The sequence below is a fragment of the Peromyscus eremicus genome, chromosome 1, assembly GCF_949786415.1.
Source record: "Peromyscus eremicus chromosome 1, PerEre_H2_v1, whole genome shotgun sequence".
NCBI lineage: Eukaryota > Metazoa > Chordata > Mammalia > Rodentia > Cricetidae > Peromyscus > Peromyscus eremicus.
Window position 1 is genome coordinate 52042018 of NC_081416.1, and position 16035 is coordinate 52058052.

At 44.1% G+C, this 16035-nt stretch overlaps 1 protein-coding gene across 2 annotated transcripts; it reads right to left on the reverse strand.

The window, feature by feature from the left end:
* Window positions 1–1668: 1668 nt before the first annotated feature.
* Hnrnpul2 (heterogeneous nuclear ribonucleoprotein U like 2) lies at window positions 1669–15798 on the reverse strand. 2 transcript variants are annotated; one of them, XM_059261356.1, is made up of 14 exons: window positions 14819–15793; window positions 12650–12785; window positions 12279–12355; window positions 11874–12013; window positions 11377–11467; window positions 11168–11280; window positions 10483–10746; window positions 10176–10298; window positions 9701–9829; window positions 8786–8954; window positions 3363–3563; window positions 2369–2442; window positions 1996–2103; window positions 1669–1876 (listed from the first exon to the last, which is right to left on the reverse strand). In XM_059261356.1, exons 1-14 carry the CDS (start codon window positions 15357–15359, stop codon window positions 1796–1798), a joined length of 2247 nt encoding a protein of 748 aa, XP_059117339.1. In that variant the 5' UTR covers window positions 15360–15793; the 3' UTR covers window positions 1669–1795. The 2 variants fall into 2 exon arrangements, 1 of the variants encoding a protein (XP_059117339.1); XR_009378890.1 differs by lacking the exon at window positions 2369–2442 and having other exon boundaries at window positions 1861–1876; window positions 14819–15798.
* Window positions 15799–16035: the final 237 nt, after the last annotated feature.

The window sequence follows — 16035 nt, forward strand, 5'->3', positions numbered from 1 at the left end:
TTCTACCCACTGCCACACATAGATCCATTTGTGGCACCATAAGGGACAGGTGCAATAGAAAAGACACAACATGAGCAAGCTATCTCCTTCCAGGCCCTGCTACAGCCTTTAAAGAGGTCCTTGAACAGAAGGGTGAATCCTAACAGACCAGAAAGTCAGAATGAGGGTCTGAACACCCAGAGAAGCACTGCCCAGCAAGGACATCAGGACAGGGAAGATCCAAATCTCAGCACAAGATTAAACAAAAGAACTAACTGCTCAGGTGAAGAAGTGGAAGTGAAATATGTTCTAGTAACACAATCCAGATGTTTTCTCACCAGGAAGTGCTGTAGGATGCTGTTGCTGAGTAAGCTTTTAGCTAAGCAAGATGATGATTTAAATTGAAGCTCAATATTGAAAGAGCATTGCCAATCCTGCCCACATTCTTGAACCCAGCAACCTGTAGCTGTTCTGTCAAGAACGGGGAGGGTGTTGGTAGGTAAAGTTACAAACTAAATGATCCCAAATGAAGTCTCTTGATGAGAGACCTCTCTGGGGCTCACAAGGAAGCACCCCAGAAGGAATCCTGTTTCAACAAGTTTGGAAAAGGTGCTCCCCCTGCATGCACCCACACACATTCACACAGTCTTCCCAAGTTTCTGCAGCCCCAATGAGCTGCCCCCCCCACCCCCTTCTACTCACTTTCTACCTGTGTATCAAAACAAAAACAAAAACAAAAACAGCAGCAGGGCAGAGTCCCCACACTGTAGAAAATAGTTGCTATTCTCAGCACCTGGGCCTGACAGCCCACACCACAGGATTTACCTATATACATATCCTGACGCAGTGAACATCGTCTTGCTGCGTTTCTGTGAGCTGAAACCCTGAGAATCATTCCTTCCCTCACACTGTAAGAGGCAGGCAATCTTAGCAAATGATTCTAGAGATCTCTTGCCTCTATCAACTCAGAAGACAGAGACAAGGACCTGGCAAATCACCATCTTCAGACTGAGGGCTGTGTTCCCACTCTCCTCCAGATTTTATGGGAATTCATTGAGTATAACATGGATGGGGACAAACTATTCTGATCTGCAGTCCCCAATCCCATGGCCTGGGAATCCTATATAATAGAACCACCCAACTAGCAGTCTCTGTGCCTTAGGCAGACAGCACAAAGGCACAACAAAGTGGACAATGGGACATTGTCCCATTGGACTAATAGACCAGATATCCCAAGAGGAAAAGGTTGGTAAAGAAAATACAAATGGTTAGTTGGTGCAAGTGATTGATAACAGCCAATCGTTTATTTTCACTGCCCTTGTCACAGCGCTCCTCCCTCTGACCCCACTCCTGCCTGCTATGCAGAGCCCCCTCATGGTGTCTCCTTCTCCCCACACCACTCTCCCTTACTGGGCTACCATTCCAGTTGTCTTAGAATGCTGGAGGGTGTCATTTTCAATTCTTTTCCTTTCCAGCTGCAGGGTACAGAACAGGCAGCCCTAAGTGCTGCTTTCTGTGCAAATGTTTTTTGATTACAAATAACCTAACTAGGTTTGAAATGTTTTATAGAATAAGACAATATTCTTTTCAACAAACTTTAAAAAAAAATGTACAGTTTTGTTTTGTTTCCACTTCCCCCCTCCCCCACCCCTGCTTGCAGACCCTCCCCCCAACCACCCCTCCCCGGCAGCTCAGCCCCACCCCGGCAGCTCAGCCCCACCCCGACAGCCCCTGTTTTCCTTGGTTGTGTTTTGGGGGGTGCCTGGCACCCCCAGAGACTCAGCTTCATGGCTGACAGGTGAAAACAGCAGGGGCTTCACCGATACCCTTGGTAACCGTAGTAGTTCCTGTAGTATCGGTCTCTGTCCTGTTGGTGGTGGTAGTAGTAATTCTGCCACTAGAAGAGAGGGAAACCCCATCACTTAGCACCAGAGCTGGCTGAGGATGAAGAGGCATGACACTCACCCAGCTGGTCCTGTCCCCTTCACCCTCAATCTACCCCAAGGTAATACTCACATCCCGGTTGTATTGTCTGTAATAGTCTCTGTATCTGTTGTACTCATAATCTCGTCCGTAGAATCGATCATAGTCACCCCTGTATCGATCATAGAAATTACGGTAGCCCTGAGGAAGGAGAGAGAGGAGTGGTGGTGATATATGGGTCTCCAGAAGCACAGCCCACAGTTCCCCGTTACTGAACAAGACATATTTCATCTTGATGCTATAAGCAGGGTAAATTTTTTTCCCAGGTTAAATTCTTCCAGATGAACATATTAAGTGGGCAAAACCCTAAATCCCTAAGAAAACAGCCCAAACCCCTCTGCTCCCCCAAGTCAATAGGAATGGCTTCACAGCCCAGAGGGAGGAGCAGAAGGAGAGCTGCACTCACCCCTCTGTTTCCAGACTGCCCCCAGTACTGCTGCCCGTAGGCCCGGTTGTCGTAGCCTCGGCGCTGCCCGCCCACTGGAAGAGAAATGGAGAGGGCGCTCAGACAGCTGGCATGGGGTCCTGGCTCCACATCTGAGTGGAAATCAAAAAGTTGGAGCCAAAGGCAATTCTATGGGAGGAGGAGGCTTGCTCTGGCCAGGCTCACACAATGTTAAGTAAAGCACCAGCCAGGATCTTTTATTAAAAGAGTCTGAGAGGGGAGGGCAGAAGAATAGACATAAGATAACAAAGCCACCCTGCTTTCGAAGCTCCCTTATCCTGCAAAACATCTTAGATGACAAAAGGATACATGGCAGAGTTAGAAACATGACTAAAAACTGCCATTCACAGGATCAGATTCTCAGCCCAGAAAGGGATCTGAGGTGTCAGGTAGCCTATACCCTTCACTTACTGTACACAAAGAAAACAAAATCGACACAATACTCAAGGCTAGGAACTGTTGTTCTTCCCAGTGTCTAAACACTAACCACCTATTGATTTACAGTTGCACACACATAAACATACACTTTTTAAAAGAGCAAAAATACACACTGGGGATTTAGCTGGCAAACTAGACATTCAGAGGGAAAATTAATTCCACTAATAACTAACTTGCTTTGTAATGCTCTAAAATGATGGAAGAATGCATTCACTTTTGTCTGTGCAATTGGATTGATTTGATAAAGCACCAAGAAATCTTAAAGGAACAATCAGTTTTCACTGCACACATCCTAAGACTGCAGTGAATGGGGAACCCACTTGCTCGCATGGAAGCCACGCAGATGATGAGGCACAGGACTGTGTTTGAAGGAAACATTTTTACCCCACAGTAACTCTCTTCTGACTACAGGATTATGGGGAAAGCATAGGAAGCAGGGGTAAATAAAGGACACAACAAGAAATAAGCTTCATTAGGAAAGCTGCTCACTGTGGGCAGCCAGGTCTCCAGGACTCACCATAGCCTTGGCCTCGGCTTCGGTTCTGCCGGTTTCTCTTGTTACGGTTGTTCCTGCGGTTTGTCCGCTTCTCAGAGGGGGGCAGCAGCTTCCTTGCTTCCTCCTTGTATTTAGTAACAATGGGTTGGGCTTCCTCTTTTTCCAGCTCCCCATATGTCACCTCATCCATATAGTCGCATTTCTCAGGCAGAGAGAAGTTGGCTATAAGAATAAGAGAGAAGCTTGTGGGCCTGGAAAGTGTAGATAAGGTAAGAATGCATGAAAGTCTACTACAGGAAGTATACTTTAGTTTTTGGTGGCTTTGGGGATCAAATCCAGGGCTTTGCACGTGTTAATCAAGCATTCTCTCACTGAGCTATAGCCAAGGGTTTTTGTTGGTTTGCTTTTTTGTTTTTCTCATTTTGAGACTTAGTTCTACGTAGTGAGTCTTTCTTTGTCCTGCCAGCCAGCTCCCCAAATCACGACATGGAGACATTATTAATAATGAAAACTCGGCTGACAGCTTGGGCTTGTTTTTAGCTAGCTCTTATAACTTAAATTAGCCCATTTCTATTAATCTATATGTGCTGTCCCAAGGCTTGTTATCTCCTCTACATACTGTCCATACTGCTTCCCTGCTTCTTCTGTGTCTCCTCAAATCTAATATTTCCACAGGATTCAACATTTTTCTTTTCTTTTTGTTTTTTTGAGATAGTGTTTCTCTGTGTAGTTTTGGTGCCTGTCCTGGATCTCGCTCTGTATCCCAGGCTGGCCTTGAACTCACAGAGATCTGCCTGGCTCTGCCTCCCAAGTGCTGGGATTAAAGGTGTGTGCCACTGGCCGCCTGGCAGGATCCAACATTTCTACAGGATCCAAATTAACTTCTGCATAGCCTTGATGGTGTCTATCAGATATCTGGTGGTTGTTCTTATATGGTAATTTATCCTTAAAGTTAAACTAAGGTTAGTTTTTTAATAACCTTAGGCCACTCCTCTTCAGTTGCATAATGCAATAGTGTGGTAGGTTCTGCTCTAGCTCTATATCCCAGGCTAGCCTCAAGTACCTTTGCCTCCTGCCTCAAGTGCTGGAATTATAGTTATGAGTCAACACTTGGTTTGTTGTTATTATTATTGAGACAGGAGCTCTCTACATAGCCCTAGCTGTCCTGGAACTCACTATGTAGGCCAGCTGGCTTCAAACTCAGAGATCCATCTGTCTCTGATGGGATAAAAGCTGAGCATCACCAGGCCCAATTTTGTTGTTATAGTGTATGTGTTAGTGTAAGAAGGCTAGTGCAGGATGTCAGGTGTTCTCTTGTTGTCCTTTAACTTAATTGTCACTGCCTTTTAAGTCTGAAACAGCAACTGCAACTCTGCAGCTACCAGCAGGGGTTAGGCCACAAGGGCTGTAGCTGGAGGGACTTCTGTTCCCTCCGACCTGACTCTTTCAAAGCTATGATCAGAACTTAACTAAATTTCTATCCCTCAAAAGAACTCAAGATTTAAAGGTTAAGGTGGAATTCTGCTCTTCAGAGAGGTACCAAGTAGCTGCCTCCTCTCCTTGCTAGCGTCCTCCAAAAAGTCCTCATGCTTCTCCTTGCCCCTCCTTAAAAACATTCTCCACCTGGCTCTTCCCTACCACTTCCAGTCAGCTAGTAGCTGACTCAGCCTCCTCACGGCGGGTGAATTTTATTTAATCAGACACATCTTTGCTCATTATACAAATGTTCCAGAGCATAAACAAAAGTAACACACCTTAAAATAGTATTTTACAACATTCTCTATCACACTTTATTCCTTTGGAGACATGGTCCCTCTCAGAATCTAGAGCTCACCATCCTCCTGTTGCCACCCTGCTCAGTGGTGGGACTCAGGAGTACAAAGGGTACTTGGCCTGTTATGTGGATGTGTGGATGCTGGGGTCAAAACTTCAGGCTTCATGCTTACAAACTATGCATGCCAACTATTTAAGGGCTCAGCCACCTAGCTCTTGTTGTTTTGTTTTTTTGTTTCTTTTTACGCATAAGGCCTCAATATCCCAGTCTGAGTCTTCCTGCCTCTTGCCTTCTGAAAACTGGGATTACAATTATAGTTGTTGCTACTGCCCATAGCTTCTCTTTTTATTTTACTTTTCTCTCCTTTGAGATAGTTTTGTTATGAAGCTCAGGCTGGACTTTAGCTTACTATGCAGTCTGTGCCAGCTTCAAACTCAAGATCCTGCCTTACCATCCCAAGTGAGCCAAGCCTAACACTTTCAAAGCTTAAATTAGTAATGCACTAAAATGTGCTAGGCTCATACCAATTCACCCTTAGATAATTAAACTAACTTCTTTTTTGAGTCATGGTCTCATGTAGCTCAGGCAGGCCTAGAACTCCCTTATATAGTTAAGGATGACCCTGATCCTCCCGCTTCCAATCTCATAAGTGCTGAAATTACAAGCAAGTGCTACTATGGCTTTTTTCTTTTTAAAGGCAGGGTCTGTCTATATAGCCCAGGATGGCCTATAAACTCACAGCACTCTTCTTGCCTTAGCCTTCTGAGTACTAGACATGTGTTACCATGCCAGAGGCAAATCTTCTTTTCCCTAAATTGTAACAGAACAAGAGAAAGGGCTATACGCAAACCAGGTTTACAAGTTCTCAAATAAATCAGCAGTGAGGTATCAAGACAGAAGGAACACAGGCTAAATGTAACTGAGCAAGTTTTGGTGTTGCTAAGACAAAAACTTGGTCTTAGGAGCTGGAAAGATGACTCAGTAGTTAAAAGCATCTCATTGCCCATGCACAGGACCTGGATTCAGTTCCCAGCACCCACATGGTGGCTCACAACTGTTTTTAACTGTAGTTCAGGGGCTCTGATGCCCCCTTCTGACCTCCCAAGGGCACCATGCACACATTTGATACACATTCATATGTATGCAAAACATTCATAGAAATAAAATAAACTTGAAAGGAAAAGAGAACTTGGTCTCATTATGTAACCTGCTTGGTCTGTAACTTGTTGTCTAGACCAGTCTGGTCTCAAATTCAGAGACCCACCTGTCTCTGATCTGCTGGGATTAAAGGCATGCACCACCAGGCTGGGCCAGGAAGTAATTTTCAGAGCTTCAAGCTGAGACTGAGGGTAAGGTGAGGTGCACCCCACCTGCCTGGCATGTACAAGGCCCTGGATTTCCTGAGGGTATAGTTGAGGGGTACTGCACCTACCTGCCTAGCATGTACAAGGCTCTGGGTTTTAATTCCCAGCATACCACATACATGCATGTGCACTAAAAGGATCTACTCATCTCTACTACAAGGCCTAACATTTAACAGTTATACATGATAGTCAAGTGTATTCTCTGGACATCAAGTTCATAGATTGTCCCAGTGAGTTTTATTTCAATTATGATTCTCAGATGAATCCAGTTATCCCTACTTTATAAAACTGCATTAAATTCCTCCAAGGGCCTGAATATTTGCTATGGGCTGGCATAATTCATTCTGTATAAATTCAGACACCCCAACTCACAGATGTAGGAAGTAATTCCCATAGCCAGGGATTATGAGTTTCCAGAATGTAGTGGTATTTGCTTTGCCCATGACCCTGGGCTCTAGAGTCTGAAGGAGGTGGTTACTTCCTGCAGTTGTATGTGACCTCTTATAAGGAAAGGGAGAAGAGTCACGTGTTTCCTTCTTCCTTATTTTTTTTTTTGGTCCTGGTGTGATCAGACACCTGATGGCCTGGGAATTAAACCCTGTTCCTCTGGAACATCAGTCAGTGCTCTTAACCACTGAGCCACCCAGTTATAATTATAGTCTTCCTTAGTTATGATCAAAGATAAATTAGATATGAATCTTTAGACTCACAAAAATAAAAGTATTTAATTTTTAATTTTTGTATTAATAATTTAATTTTGCTAAATAAAGAGACTAGATATTGTAACTATAATTCTTGCTGATAACTGTTTTATGTAATTTTAATATGTTAAAGTTAAAACCTTCCTTTTGATTAGACAGAAAGGGGGAAGTGCTGTGGAATGTCTTTTTGTACACTGCGAATATGTGTTGCTCTGATTGGTTGATAAATAAAGCTGTTTGGCCAATGGTGAGGCTGAATAAGGTTAGGCAGTACATTCCAGCTGGGAAGACAGGCAAGAGAAAGGTGGGATGGGAGAGATAGGAGCCCATCACCAAAGAAGCAACAAGATGCCAGCTGACTGGTAACACCACAGCCATGTGGCAACATATAGATTAATAGGAATGGGTTAGTTTAAGATGAAAGAGTTGGCTAGCAAGATGCCTGAGCCATTAGGCCATACAGTTTGTAAGTAATATAAGTCTTTGTGTGTTTACTCGGGTCCGAGTGGCTGCAGGACCGGGAGGGACACAGGAAAACTTCTGACTACACCAGAGCCAACAGGTGAGAGGTTAAATGGGATGCATAAGTGAAAGGAAACATGATGAAAATTATGATTCAAGAGAATAGTATGAAGCAAGGCCAATCAATATAGTTAACACTGCTTTGAGAGGACAGTACACTTAGGCAAATACCAAATCAAGAAAAGCAAAAAGGAAAACAAAACATAAAAACGACTATCATACCAGAAATCAAAACATAGTAAAGAGACAATTTTCTACAACTACTGTATTTTAATTTGAACCCTAACAATCATCTTTGCCATTTTTTTTCCCTTCCGAGACAGGGTTTCTCTGTGTAGCTTTGCGCCTTTCCTGGAACTCACTCTGTCGCCCAGGCTGGCCTCGAACTCACAGAGATTTGCCTGCCTCTGCCTCCCGAGTGCTGTGCCACCTCCGCCTGACTCGCCATTTTTAATGGACTATAAATATTAATTTTAAAATTTTATTTATGACTGTGAAGTTTCATTTCATATACTGATATTTTCCTATGACTAGGGAAATGATGTATAAACAGTAAACACTGTAAATACTTAATAGATAACTGACTCAATCCCCTTTCTTCACGTCTAAGTATCTTGTTTGGATTTAAACATCTTATTTCTCATTCTTCCATTTCTTGAGAGTATCATTAGCTCAGACTAGCCTCCAACTCCTTATGCTCCCTGCCTTCAACTTCCAAGCGCTGAGATTATAGGCATGCACCACCCTGCTTTTTTTCCCCACCCAAGACATGGTCCTATTTTATAATCCAGGCTGTCTCCTAATTCCTGATCTTCCTTCCTGAGCTTTTCAAGTGCTGAGATTACAGGCATGTGCTACCTACCATGCCCAGATATTTACCCTTTTTGTATTTTATCCATGAGTCAGGGGTTTACTGTTTCTCTACTCACTCTACTCATTAGTTTATCCAAAAGTACTTGCTTCCATTAAATTGTTCTTAAATTTATACTTTAGATGTGGTGAGTCACTCTTGGTTCTAAGAGATTCCAGTAGGGTTGTACTAACCAGGGACAAGATTCTCTAATCCATGTAATTTTAGCCCACCTTTCATCTCCAGCATTATAGACTCAGGCACATCATCTCCCTCCACTTCTTTCCTCAATTCCAGCCTCTTCTTCCAATCTTCTTCATTAGGGACAACTACCACCACTTTTCTGGAGAAGGTCTTGAACAGCAGTAACTTCCTTCGTTGGCCAGAATTGTAGACATTACACTAGCAATAGGAGTAATAACATGTTTAAGAACAAAAGTCACCACTCAACTTACAAAAGAAAACTTAATCTTCTACAGCTGAAGCATCAGATTAGAAGTCAATACACAATTTCCTCTAATAATCACTATTATTATTATTGTTTTGTAATAACGAGGATCAAACCTAGGGCTTTGCACATGTTAGAAAACTGCTCTGCCACTGTGCTATAACCCCAGTCTCCTTTGATTTGTCTTTTTCCAAGACAGGGTTTCTCTGTGTAGCCTTGGTTGTCCTAGAACTAGCTCCATAGATCAGGCTGGTCTTGAACTCATAGAGATGCACCTGCCTCTGCCTCCTGAGTGCTGGGATTAAAGGCATTCACTGCCACCGCTTGGCTTCTCCCTTGATTTTTTGAGACCCTACTTGATAAATATTATTTTACACATCAGGAAAACTGAAGTTAGAAAGGGAAAAGACTTGTCCAAGATTGCAAATGTAGGCAGGTCATGATAGATTCAGGAATTCAAGTGAAATAAATGAATGTCTAAATCTTCTTCTATCCCTCTATCATCTGAGCTCATACTCTTAGGTAAGAAGTATGGTAAGTTCAAGAACATTATATAACTCAGAGCAGATGGTCATTAGGTGACCTGAGTCTATTTCTTAATTCAGTCCTACATGTGTACCCCAGTCTGACTCTAAGAAATAAGCAAAATTTCATCTCTGGATCTCCTTTAAAACCAGGTTCCTCTTGAATGTTTAAATACCTGATCAAGAATGAAGTTCCTCTTTGATCGGGAAGCAATCTGGACCAGCTTACTAAGGCACTGGGAGGCTTGCTGAACTAAGAGGTCTCGGCTCTTGGGGTCCATCTCTGGTTCCTCCAGCCCCTTCATCTGATGAGTTCAAGAAGACAGGAGGAATACAAGGAGTTACACTGCAAGTTCAAGAGCCCTAAAGTCACCTGCTTTAACTACTACAAGGATAAGACCAACTCATCACACCACTGATTTCCTGTAGTAGTCACTTCCATTCTTAACCCGTATATACTCCAGATTGCACATTTTTAGAAATTTGACAATCCAGCAGGTGTGGAGCATATCTTAACACACAACAAAAAGTCACATTTCTATATGCAGGGTCCTTGGTCTCATGCACTGCAAAGACACCCTCCATGCCTGACTCAGGACAGGTTATCAAAGATTCTGAGTCTCCATCCCTCCCCTCCTCTCAGCAACTGACCCTCATTTGACTGAGCACAGTTTCAGCTCCCAGGACATTGTATCTTTTCTCAGGGTTTTCTTTTGCATATTTTAGTGCCCACTGGGTCTTTCCAGATCCAGGAAGTCCTACCATCAGAATCACCTGCAAGTAAAAAGAAAGAAGAATGCAATAAAAATGAATCATTTTTATAAAATCCAGCTTTTTTTTAGAAAATATTCTTATATTTTCCCTATTCAAGTTTGACAGTAATTTCAGAACACACGTGAAAGGACACATCCTCCACTATTCTAAAGCACTAGGCCTATACTTCTGTAATTGGGCATACCTCACACTCCTCTATGGTCTTGGGAGGAACTGCAGTCCGCACACGCTCCTCAACAGGCACAGCATGGATGAACACAAACTCTTCTGGTGGTGGGAAAAAGGGCTCCTCCTTCTGACCAAAGTTTAATTCTACGACACAATTCTTACAGAGGACATGGGGTAGAAGGGCTCGATCTGCCAGAGATTCCTTGCTGATCCGGAATGCCACACCCAGGTCTTCTCCATTCTTGGAGAAGGAAAGCTCTACTTCTTCAGTCTCAAAATTCTACAAGGATAAAAGTACAAGAGCACTTACAGGCTGACAGGTTTTAAGGACAATCATGTCTTACAGCTTACTTTTTTTTTGTAAGTTGGGAGGATGGAGAGATGGATCAGTGGATAAAGGTACTTGTCACACATATGATATGACTTTGGTCCCTAGAACCCACATGGTAGAAGAAGAAAACTGTCCTCTGACTTTCATATATACACTTTGATATGCTCCCCCCCAAATAAATGTAGAAAAAACAAATAAATGAGGCTTTAAGTAAATAAATAAATAACTGGGGCTACTGCACAGTTCAAATAACCAAGCAGTGCATCAAATGTATAATATAAAAGCATGTAGTTGTTAGGAAGCACAGCTGAATCCTCTCAGCCTTTTATATACCCTTTGCTATAAATCTACAATTTTCAGGAACACTTACAGCAAAACAGCCAATGACATCATTCTCCCCAAAAGTCTGGCCAAATTCCTCAAACTGCCCATTCTCTGCCTTGAGTCCTCTTCCATCAAAACCATAAGAAAATTCATCTTCACCTAGGATAGTTAACAATCAATTACCTATCTGCAAAGTTTCCACAGAGTAAGCAATATGGTAACAGACACAAGCAAGAAGTTAAAAAATAACCTTACCAAGCTGTGGACAGGAAAAATCAACAGACCACCCAACTCTAAGGAGAGAAACTTCTGTGCAGCCTTCTTTCATTGGGAGATTCTGTGTTACCTGGTCAAGTCAGAAAAGGAATTCTTAGGTACTTTGACCAATGCAGGTACAAAGTCTGAGTTACAAAGATAAGATTTGTATACAAACTGAAAAAAAGAAAAAAGAAAAAAAAAAAAAAAAAAAGATCACAGCTCAATATGAGAAAAACAACTTTCACTAAACTTAAACCAAAGACCAAAGTTGTAGGCCTCGGGATGTAGCTCAGAAATAAAGCACCTAATATGTACAAGGCCCCAAGTTCAGTTACCATCATATAAAACAAACAACAAAACAATGTCATACGGGTCAATTTGTTGCTCAAAGTTAAGGGTATGTTAAGTAGGGTGCCTTTTCTGAACTAATAAAATACTAGCTAGGAGTCTAACACACAGTTTAAATTAATAAACGATTTTGAAGAGTCCCTTACCTTGGCCTCAAAGCATACTTTTCCCTTTGTTACTCCATAAGTACTTCTTGCCCCAGACCAAAGGGTAGGAAATTTTTCTGAGAAAAGTGGCTGCCCTCCATATCGGTCTTTGCTTATTTGAAAATGGAGATCCGAGGTATCTGTTAAGAAAGAAAGATGTGACTGGTTTACTGCACTGCGCAACACTTGAAAAGTGCTAAGAGTACCATTATGCTGAGTTATCATGAATGGATACAAAAACTGTCCAAATACTCGAGTCATTAAGTTTTACTCTCAAAAAGTCATTTTTAGATTTCTCCAGAGACTAAGGCAGAAGGATCGCAAGTTGGAAGCTGGCCTGGGATAAACAGTTAAGGCCCCTATTCTTAAAAAAAAAAAAAAAAAAAAAAAATTGTTTATACATACACGTGTCCAGGTTCACAAGCGTCTGATCCTCCTCTTCATCTTTTGCTTCTTCTTCTGGAGGTGGTGGGGACTTCGAGCTACAGGTAGGAGAGGAGAGCAAATGCAATATAACCAAAGCTATTTTCTTTGAGGTATTTGTGCGGCACTGTCCATTTTAAAGTATCAGTGAATTATCAAATTCCAGCAGACAGCTTCTTTCAGTCAATGAGAAAAGGAAATAGGAGTTTCCATCATAGATTTATTTACTCTAAAACTTATGCCTATAAAGACCTATTCCATTTTTCAATCCACCCTCCTTCCAGACTGTCCAATCAACACCAGGAACACCAAAAGCAGAGCAGACATTCCCATCAAGGGAATGTTTCCCTCACCGGCTGTGGTAAGCCTCCTCTCGGAATTCATAGTAAGCTCGGCCATGTTCATCCTTCTCATCCCGCTGTCTCTTTACCCCCCGCCGCTCACCATCTGAGCCTGCTGGTTTTGACTTTTCACTATCCTGGTCATCTCCTACAAAAGGGAGGGAAAGAAAATCAGCAGTTTTTTATACTGGAGTATAGAATAAGCCCAGAACTAAGAGAATCTGAGTTAACCAATATGGGAAACTGAGGGTATCGGATTGAAAGTGTTCCTATTATATTCATACACTGTTTTATTTCTAATCTTTTCATTGGTTAAGACAGGGGGGACACTGAGAGCTAAATACAGTAAAAAAAAAAAAAAAAATGGAAAAGTTGGGCAATTTTTCCATTCTAAATTTATCTACTTCATTCAAGCCAACCTGGCAGATCTCCCCACTAACAGGATAGGAAAATATCCCTGAAGTCATTTAAAAACCTTCACAGATAAATTTCCATTCTCATCAGATTTGGATTTATGGCAAGTACTTAATGACTATTTCCTAACACTTTTCAGCAGCTACATGGCACAGAATCCTTACATTTTCTTTAAGAGACTACCTTTTTTGCACTAAAATACACAGCCACACAATGGCAGCTGTATTTTTAACAGGAATTTGAATTGAAAGTTACCAGAGCAAATCATTAAGTCACAAGCGAACCATAAATAACACAGCACGGAATTTGGGGCAGGAAGGTGGTAGTGTATATTTAGCAATGTTCTTTTTTTGTTTTTTTCTAGACAGGGTCTCACTATGTAGCTCTGGTTGTCCTAGAACTCACAATGTAGACCACGCTGGTCTCAAACTCATGAGATCCTCCTGCCTCTGTCTCCCAAGTACTGGGATTGAAGGCTTGTGACACTAAGCCTGGCAGCAACATTCTTTACAAGGAACATGGAGTTTTTTTCCTTAGGCTTTTATGTTTTGAAGGCTTAAAAGTCTTTGACAATTCCTCTAACGTACTCTCTTATCTGTCAATGCTTTCTATCTGCTATTTGGAATACACACAAGTTAAGGGTTATGTAATAGGAATTTTGTTCCAGGACATCAAACACAACAATCCACCCCCAAACACTATACTTCGTATACAATCATTGTAAAATAGATTCCAACTATATGACATTCACTAACATCCTTAAAAAAAAAAAAAAAAAAAAAAAAAACACTACAAAAAACAAACAAAAAACCCAAGGCAAGCTACTTGAAAGTAAGACTCTGAAGCAGCTCTCCCTCCTGACAGACACTATGGATTAGCTCTAACAAGCATTTCAAAAGAAAGGAGAAAGGTCATTGGCTCCTGGGGGAAGTCTCTACACATTTTCTACCAGGTTACTTAACTGACCCACTAGAACCCCTCAATCATTTTAGCTCAGGAAATTGGGAGCCTTAAAGGCCAGTGTAAAAAAGTCTATAAATCCGCTCATTTATTGACTTGGAAGGAGAATTATTAAAGACAATAGGGACAAGCAAAAAGCCCCATTCAAGCAACTAACATGCTACTAAAAGTTACCAGCCTAAGACTTTCTCTTTGATAGTTAATGATTAAACCCAACAGGCTCACTCTAGACACTGTCTCCTACAGCTGAAGCAGGAAGGAGCAAGGTTAGCTATCCAGAGGCTCTGTGAGGCTTAATCTCTAACGTGGGTTTGACAGAGCAACACTTCACAGACTGTTTATTGCTTAACAATTTTACGGTAAGAAATTAACTATCAGGTAGGCAGAAGGCCTAAGCTTCTAACTGATACTTGTAGTTCGCCAATTTCTCGGCATATTTTCCGCTAAAGTTATTCAGCTAAAGGGGAAGCAACAGAAGACTGATCCACAGGTAGCTTGAAAGCAGTACACAACACACACGCACGCACGCGCACACACCATACCATACACTTCCATCCACTAACACCAAGGAACCACGTTAGGCAGGAACATCCCTCCTGCAAACAGTAGAGCCACAAGGCACCCAAACACTAAAAAAGATGGGCAATGGATGAAAACCACGTTCCCTGGGGGATCCCAAACAGCCACGGGAACCGTGCCCTTTCGGGCAAGTGGAAATAAGGAATCAGATCGCACAGTGCAGGGTGGGGTGCTGGATCAGAAACGCACCCAGCAGGTTGGAGCCTGGCTCTGCTGCGAGTTCCTCACCTTGTTCCTCTGTGGCCTTGTCACCCGGTGCCTCGGATCCCGGCGTCTCATCCCCGCTCCGTTCCTCCGGCCCGTCTTCCTCCCCCTTGCCGGTGTCATGCTCTTCACCACCGTTTACCCCACCTGACCCGGCCGTGGCCTCCGCCGGTGTGTCGGAAGATTCGGGTTCGGCCTCCATGGCTGACGCCTCCGGGGGCTCCGGAGGCGGCTGCGCGGCCTGGCCCAAAGCTTGAGCGGGAGGTGGCTCCTCGTCTTCGTCCTCAAGCAGCGCCTCCTCGTCCTCCTCCTCCTCCTCCTCGTCGTCGTCCTCGTCGTCGTCGTCCCCGCCCGGGCCTCCGCCCGACGCGGCCACAGGCCGAGGCTCCGCCTTGCAGGCCCCGCCGGGCCCGGCCCCGCCAACGCCGGCCTCGTCCTCCAGCATCTCGGCATCTAGCGCCTCCTGAAGCCGCTGCGCCAGATCCATCTTGAGGCCGCGCGAATCAAGGCCCCGCCGCTGCAGCTCCGACCGCAGCTCGGTCACTTTCAGCCGCTTCACCTCCATCGCCGCCGCCGCCTCCTCCGCCTCCCGCCGCCTCCTCCCCTGCGAACTGTCGACCGAGCCCGACCGCGCAGGCGCCGCCGCCGCCCGCCTCCGCCTCCCGCGCCAGCACTGAGCCCGCGCTCGTGAGCGCACGCAGGAAGCGGCAGAGTCCGCGCTGTCCCCGCGGCGTGTCTGGGTCGCCTTGCTTCTGCCCTGCCCCTTTCGGCTCACCGAGCCCAAAGCAAGACCGTCAGGAGTAGCCGCCTAGATACTCGGTTCTCGACCGCGGGCGAGTGCGCGCCGAGGACGACGGAGTTCCCTCACTTCTCCTCCCTCCCCTCAGAGATCCGGGCCAATCACCGGAGGCGTCTTAACTGCGCAGCCGCAGGGACGCCTGAGCCGGCGAGGCTGGCTGCGACTCAAGTGCCTCGTAGCACGGAAGCGTGTGTGCGCCCGTCTTTCAGTACTTCAGTTGTAGGATCTGCGCAGTCGCACCAGAGCCCCGCCCACCTGTCAATACACTTACTTCCTGCTCGCTCTCAGTTGCCGTAGATCTTACTTGCTTATTCTCCCACTGCATCTTCTTAGAGGAATAAACGAAGACAAGCCGGAGGGTTGGATGGTGCAAAGCAGCTGTCTTCGTAGCTCGTAGGCAAAGGTCTTTTCGGTACCGAGGAAGAGCGAGCAATGCCCGGCC

Bases quoted from the DNA above. Each gene is read 5' to 3' on its own strand.
- Hnrnpul2 (XM_059261356.1), bottom strand. From the start codon at position 15,359: ATGGAGGTGAAGCGGCTGAAAGTGACCGAGCTGCGGTCGGAGCTGCAG. The intron at 12,356-12,649 runs GTGAGGGAAACA...TCCTACCTGTAG, and splicing joins GAGGAGGCTTACCACAGCCG to CTCGAAGTCCCCACCACCTC. The intron at 2,104-2,368 runs GTGAGTGCAGCT...CTCCTTCCTCAG, and splicing joins GGCAGTCTGGAAACAGAGGG to GGCTACCGTAATTTCTATGA.